The following is a 7,446-nucleotide window of genomic DNA, read 5'->3' on the forward strand; positions in this document are numbered from 1 at the left end:
GAGAGAGAGAGAGAGACCCAGAGAGAGAGACCCAGAGAGAGCGAGAGAGCGAGAGAGAGGGGGGGGGGGGCAGACAGAGAGAGAGAGAGAGAGAGAGAGAGAGAGAGAGAGAGAGAGAGAGAGAGACCTGTTATTTGATCCTTGAGGCAGTTGTTTTCCTCTTAGCGTCCACATTCCATAGAATTACATGTTCATGTCAAATAACGAATCCGCTAAATGATTAAGTAAAACATTTATGATCGCAGCTAAAGTGCAATGTAGCTTCCCGACAAGTTCATCTCCCCGACAAGGGAGGTTATAACGTATTATTATTTTTATTTTTTGCTTTGAACAAAGAAATTTGCAGACACGGAACCTAATTCGTAGTCCATATATTCATCCCGACTCTTATTAACAAACGGACCTACGTAAGGTTTGCGATTCATAAACGGTTACTTAAATTGCGTAGAGTGCAATGTGCCTATCCTTACTCTGTTAACGTACAATGCTCTTCGGCTAAGTTGGGTGGGACTGTAGCTTTATCTTTAGCGCGCTGCTGCGAGTGGCACGACTGATATTAGAGATGTATCTAACTGACTTCTAGACTTTTGGAACTAACCTTCTGAATAAGTGCCATTCCGGGACGATAAAGCTCAGTGATTGAAGCGACTCTTGGTAAATTTACTGAATGCAGAGACGACATTCATTCATTCTTTCATGCATTCGCTTTAGCTGTCTGCAGTGAATAGCCAGTTTTGTTAGCTCACTAGCTGGTCAGTAGCCTTCTGGTACGAGGCTGAATTTGGCTTCTTATTCAAATTCCCCGTTCCTCCTTAAATGGTGCAGCATTACATTCAGCCTCAGGCTCCACAATGTAGCTAACGGCTGCACCATTTAAGGTGGAACGGGGAATTCGAATAAGAAGCGAACTTCAGCTTCGTCCAGCTGGATTACATGTCATTAATATAAGCGTCTGACGTGGGACTGTGTCCTGTCTGTGAGTGAAAAAAGTAGAAAGAAATGTAACTTCTTCATCATCGCTCTCTTGTGCAGCTGGTCCAATGCACTTTGCAGATATGGCAAAACGCAGGATCACTCAGGAGACGTTTGACGCTGTCGTCAGGGAGAACATCGACGAGTTCGAGATGGATGAGAATGAAGCCCTGAGAGAAGCTATTGAGCAGTTTGAGTCTCAGGGTAATGTCACGAGTTCATTATAATGCTTTAAAGGGGGATTTCATCTCAAAATGTGCGCACAATTCAGTCGTGGAAGTATAAATAGAGTCATCATTCATAATGTGATGTGAAATGATTCAGTTTAGATAAACTTACCAACTCTTCTTTACAGTGGTGGTGATAGAAAGCAGGAGTTGTGATGTCTGTATTCTTTTTATTTACTATCCTTCATGACATGAACCTGCACGTGTCTTCTGAGGTTTTATGTGTAATGATGATGGTAAAATTGTGGTAAATCTAAACAAATACATTTTTGGTATGTACTTTGGGTACCATTTTGTCTCACAATGCCCTGCATGTACTCCCTCTCCTGAATGCGGAAAAACACTGTTCTAAACAATGTCTCAAGCCTTAGGCAAAGTATAACCATTACCAGTAGCTTTCTGGGGCATTAAACTCTTCAGATGTCACTGCTGTGAAAAATTCTGACTGGATACATTTTTCTTGAACAGAACATCTGGTTGCATGGTGAATTACTTTTTAATTGAATTTGTAATGCCTGTTCTTTTGAAGGTGTGGACCTCAGTAACATTGTGAAGGCAGTGCCAAAAGCTTCCTCTGAAGAGACCACAGAGGATCAGACTCATGAAGTTCTTCAGGTAGAATTTAGTTTCTTTTAATGAAAATGAAGCTGCTGCTGTTGAGAGGTCATATTGTCATTGTCAGAACAAAACTTTGTATCTCTAAAAAATATATTCTTAATTGTAATACATGTTAAAGTGATGACAAGAAAATTTTGGACTATTTGTAATAGTCCATTTGTCATGAAATGCCCCATACTGAAGGAGCTACTAGCATTTTCAAATAGGATTTAAAAAAAAAAGTAACAAGGTTTTGATATGACCGCAACAACATGTATTGCAAATGCATATAATGCACATAAATTGAAGTCTGCCAATTTTTCTCCAGGCCCTGGATTCTCTCAGAAGTACTTTAGAGTCCTCCTCTACATCCATGTTGGAAGGTTTGAAGCTCTTCACAGAGCAGTGCTCCCTTGGCTTTGCTCAACGTTACCTAGCTGCACAGAAAGAGGCCTATCCCACCATCCTCTCCTGCTGCCAGAGTGCTGGTGAGGACAAAGAGACACTCTCAGCTGCTCTAGCTGCTCTCTATTCCCTCACAGACGGGCAGCCAGACCTTCTGGATGGCGTGGGCCAGGAGTTTTTGATTGCCACCTTACGCACCCACCAGGGAGACCCAGCCCTTACCTGCTTGGCCATCCGGGCGGTACGCCACTGCTGTCTGAAGCATGAGCAGAACAGGCAGGACTTGGTGAAGGCTGGTGTTCTGGCCTTGCTCACTGGCACCATCACCCGATATGTAGAACGATCTGAGGTGGTCAAGGAAGCTTGTGTTGCCCTCAGGGTCATGACTTTTGATGACGATGTGCGTGTTCCTTTTGGCCATGCGCACGAACATGCAAAAATGATAGTTTTGGAGCACAACGGATTAAAAGTCATTGTAGAAGCTGCTAAAGGTAAGCTGTGGTATTGTCAATGGTGTTATACTGTAGAAACATGTAGTGATCATTGTCTGTTTACTTTTACTAGCTACTTTATCAGGCACACATTGTAAAGTTAGAGATTTTAGCTCACTTATTCCATGCATGGTTTGTGTTGATCATCTATACATCACTGGGCAGGTGTTTGGCATGCCCACTCAGATTATTTAATCACTGCATTGTGGGGGTGTAACAATACATTGTGACATTGTGATATCGAAATGCAAATCTGTGGAGATTTGCCATTTGCCATTCTATTATGCCATTGTGGAGATGGCATAATAGAACGGACATACTTTTATGCCATCTAATACAATAACATTGCTTCAAGACTGAAGTTTGCAAATGATCATCACCAATCAAAACCTCACTCCAACATCCCTCCTGCCACAGGTATGGTCCTGAAAGTAAGGATATGCATGGGTACTCGTTTGTTTATTTAACTGTTTGAGGTAGCGGTGTTCAAATACTGAAATCACTTCTCAGGATTTGAATTAGGTTCATTCCGGGAAAACAAAGATAGATGTGCGTGCGTGCGTGCGTATATATATATATATATATATATATATATATATATATATATATATATATATATATATATATATATATATATATATATATATATATAATATTATATATAATGAGAGAGTGAGAGAGAGAGAGAGAAAAAATATTGCCCAACGATGCCACAGCCATCTGCAGCCAGCAGTTGAAGAGAGCATAATTGGCCCTGCTTCTCTCTCTCTCTCTGCTATACAGTTGTAGGCATCTGTTAGCTCACTTAGGCAGGGTTTGGCAGTTACACTGTGTTCACATGTTGGCAGTTGGCGTTTGATGGTAAACTGGATGTTGTATTGTTTTCATTGTATCTGCGACAGAAATTGTGCAACCGCCAGCAGCAGCTTTCCACTGGTCGGCAAGAGTTCAGTTCTCCCAACTTTTGCCATCAACCATAGTGGAAACCTATTATACAACATAAAATGAAAGCTTACAGAGCATCCTCTTGTCTTTTGTCCACCTTAAATAATATATACACTGCTAAAACTGTTCTCTGATAATCATCAATTTTCGCAGCAATGTTGTCGCCTTACCAACATTTTAGTGGCTTCCTGCTGCCTTTGGTCATGTATCGCAGTAAGGCACAGACCAAAGTTTTTGTTGTTGTTGTTTTTTTTTATTTTTATTGTTCTTCTCAATGCTAACATATAAAGCAGCATGAGCATTCTCCCCCAAGTCCGCTGAGCTGTTCAATTACGTTGCGTTAGGGTCAGATGCGGAGGTTTGGTTCATGTGACTCAGAAGAAGCATGTGCAAGCCTTCAGCTTGCGAGTGTTGTGTAATGGGGGAATTTGTCAGTGACTAAGTTGGAAAAATGCACCTAGCAGCAGTGCTACAAATTATCCAGTGCAGCATATACCTGGTGGTGGTCCTTTTCCCTTGGGGTGGGAGGGGGATGCAGTCAGCAACTGTAAACCTACACTATTCAAAATGGTGGTTCTTCAAAGGTTCTTTAGTACAGAAAAGGGTTCTAGATAGAACCATCAACACTCAAAGAACCCTTTGCATGATTAAAGAGTTCTTTGCATTGCTAAATTGTTCTTCAGACTGATGGAAAATATGTTGTACATGGTTCTATACAGCACATTTTTGAAAAGGGTTCTGTATAGCACCGTAAAAGGTTCTTCTTTTGTTACAGTGTCAAGTTGTAACAATACAAGAACCATTTTTGTTGCTCTATAGAACATTTTTCAAAAAGGTTCTATATAGGACCATGTAAAATGGACCCTTCATTAATCTGAAGAATGCTTTCAAGAACCCTTTAATCATGCAAGGTAGGTGTTTCTGATAAAATGGCCACTGAGTGGGTGTACCTATAAACGCAGTGTGCAGTATACTTCATGAGTGAACAAATGCATGTGTGACCTTGCATACTGAGAATAAGAGAACACTATAAATAAGCTTGTTAAATACTGGGTTGATATTCTTACTCCCATCCAGCCCACCCGGAGAACATGTCAGTCCTCAGTGAGCTGTGTGCCACGCTGTCCCGGCTGGCTGTGAGGAATGAGTTCTGCCAGGATATTGTGGACCTGGGAGGGCTGAAGTTTATGATGACGCTGCTGGCAGATAGTTTGGATTGTCAGGTGACGACTTTGAACATTGTGTTCATCATTCTTCATCACTTTTTTTTGAGTAATGTGCTTAAAAATGTGTTAACTGTGCAACTGACAAGCCAGTACGTGTGATTCAAACAGTAACAACCATGCTACAAGACAGCACCTACTAAAGAATTGTCTGTCACCTGTACTTTTTTCGTACAGGACCTTGTAAAACAGGTGCTAAGTGCACTACGAGCAATTGCAGGGAACGATGACGTGAAAGATGCCGTTGTGAACGCAGGCGGGACTGAACTTATTGTCATGGCGATAAACCGCCACATGGGTAATGCACAGGTGTGTCCTCTGTTGTGCAATCATGGAATTATGCAGTCATTTTTTAAAGTGCTGGATCAGGCATGTGTCTGTGCTGATTGGTGGGTTAAGCCTAAATAAAAAGAGCTCAGATGAGGTATTTAAAAACAATGGCCAGTGTTTTAATGATGGTAGTATGCTGTGATTGCTCTAATGAACTTAATGAAGCTTAAAATGCTGTGAAAAACAGCTTGTTTTGCTAACTCGTGAGCCAAAATTCATAAAGAAAGTTACCAGACTGAATCTTGAAATATTAAATGTTGTTTACATAACCTGTTGGATCGCTTTAAAATCATCACTGTCTTTGCTTTCATCTCAGGTGTGTGAACAGGGCTGTGCTGCTCTCTGTGTGCTTGCTCTGCGGAAGCCCAGCAACTGCAAAGTCATCATGGAGAGTGGGGGGGCACTGGCTGCCCTGCAGGCTATGAAGGCCCATCCGGCAGAAGTCAATGTGCAGGTCAGGACATCATCATGATGGGGCAATTCTACATTTAGCTATCAGGTTGTCATGATCCCAGAATTGTGATTTTGATACCAATACCAACTGTAAAATCACAATGTTTGATACTAAAATGATACTATGGCAGAATATTAAAAACAATTGTAATTGTCTAGACACACAGTGTTTATTGGATTGAACACAGAAAAAAATTGAATTTGTTACAGCTTAATTAATATCTCTTATTTTTAAATTAAGATGTTTATCAACACAAAGACAAGTCAGAAATGCTCACTTGGGGTCTCTCTCACAAAGCTGGATTCATGGCTTAGCCAGCTAAATTTAAGCTTAGTGAAATCTAACCCTGCGTTTTCTGTCTCACAGTGATGGATCTCTTTTTACTAGGATATGATTTTTTCTGCTCTAGGTCAAGTTAAGTTCAGTATTACATTTCATAAACATTCTTGCACCAATCAGGGTTGATGGGGTCGATAGCGGTGGACCCTCTGATAATCTTTTTTTTTTCTTTTGTTTGTACATTTGTAGTAAATGTAGCTTAAACGAAACTTTAGAATTTGAAGTTGATTTGGCATCATAGTGTCTCACCTTAAACAACAAAGAATAAAATGTAAGCTACAGTTGCCTGCAAAGGTCTGAAAACCCTGATCAAAATACATGCATCCTGTATGCGTAACAGATTTAATTTATGGCAATTAATATTTAATGGCATTGGTTTTAGAATCCACATGGATTTCTATGGAGTTGCTGAGATTAACATAATGAAAAAAAATGACATGAAATGAAATATTCAGCAAATAAACAGCAATGTTACATTAAAATGAGCAGAAATGTCTTCTCTGTAGAGAATGTTTTAACTTATTTTCACTTAGAAAATCAACAACACATGGTTAAGCCATAGTTTTTTCTACTGTTTTCTCTTTATGCTGTTACAGAAACAATCCTGCATGCTGTTGAGGAACCTGGTTGCACGCACACGCGATTTCAGCCAGCCCATCCTGGAGATGGGAGCGGAAGCTCTGATTGGTCAGGCTCTGGCCTCTCACAGGGACTGTGGTGACGTGGGAAGGGCCGCCCTTAGAGACCTGGGTTGCCAGGTAGAACTGAGAGAGCTCTGGACTGGCAAGAAAGGAAGTCTCACTAACTAAAAAACTGGAGTTTCTAGATAGCTTTGCTTCATTTACTGTGGAACCGCATGGAAGAGAGACTGAGCAGTGAGGGTTTAAAAAGTCTTCAGTCATACAAAATTAAGGCCAAGACCAGTTACTGATGCCCTGATCATACATTTTCCTTAATATATTTTGTTAGTGTAAATATTTTTTTTTCAGTTTTTATGTTTTAATACCCTTTATGTTCTTTATTTTTGTAATGTTTTTGTAATGTTTTCTTTGTGTCCAAGTATGTTGTTTTTTTTTTTTTTTTTTATCTAAATGAATATCTTTCCTTACTGGACAGATTCACTGGAATGGTCTTTGGAATAAGTGTACTTAGTTCAGAAAGTGCTTTTCTCTTCAGTCACGTTGTGACAGTATATGAACACGAAGTAATGTTTGGATGGTGCCCTTCATGCTGTGATCTTTCCATTATTGTTGTTGTTGTTGTTGTTGTGCATGAGAGGAGCTACATTTATTTGCATTCCCTAATATTCCATAGAGAAGTATGACACAATATTGGCCAGGAAGTAAAAAAAAAAACAGACTGAAAATGTAAAGACTTCTATGATACCCTGACAGTGGCTTGATAAGTACATGTGTAAAACAGTCCCAGCCTAAAAATGTGAATAAACCTACCTGGTTTATGAC

At 40.2% G+C, this 7,446-nt stretch overlaps 1 protein-coding gene across 1 annotated transcript; it reads left to right on the top strand.

The window, feature by feature from the left end:
• Positions 1–482: 482 nt before the first annotated feature.
• armc6 (armadillo repeat containing 6) lies at positions 483–7,445 on the top strand. The gene is made up of 8 exons (XM_017697125.2): positions 483–654; positions 1,033–1,176; positions 1,729–1,814; positions 2,125–2,692; positions 4,715–4,860; positions 5,038–5,169; positions 5,507–5,644; positions 6,580–7,445. The coding sequence occupies exons 2-8, from the start codon at positions 1,041–1,043 to the stop codon at positions 6,790–6,792; spliced, it is 1,419 nt and encodes a 472-aa protein (XP_017552614.1). The 5' UTR covers positions 483–654; positions 1,033–1,040; the 3' UTR covers positions 6,793–7,445.
• Position 7,446: the final 1 nt, after the last annotated feature.

This window comes from Pygocentrus nattereri, chromosome 19, assembly GCF_015220715.1.
Source record: "Pygocentrus nattereri isolate fPygNat1 chromosome 19, fPygNat1.pri, whole genome shotgun sequence".
Classification (NCBI taxonomy): domain Eukaryota; kingdom Metazoa; phylum Chordata; class Actinopteri; order Characiformes; family Serrasalmidae; genus Pygocentrus; species Pygocentrus nattereri.

Coding starts and splice junctions, on each gene's coding strand:
- armc6 (XM_017697125.2), top strand. CDS start 1,041: ATGCACTTTGCAGATATGGCAAAACGCAGGATCACTCAGGAGACGTTT. Junction 1,815..2,124: donor AGACTCATGAAGTTCTTCAG/GTAGAATTTAGT, acceptor ATTTTTCTCCAG/GCCCTGGATTCTCTCAGAAG. Junction 5,170..5,506: donor GCCACATGGGTAATGCACAG/GTGTGTCCTCTG, acceptor CTTTCATCTCAG/GTGTGTGAACAGGGCTGTGC.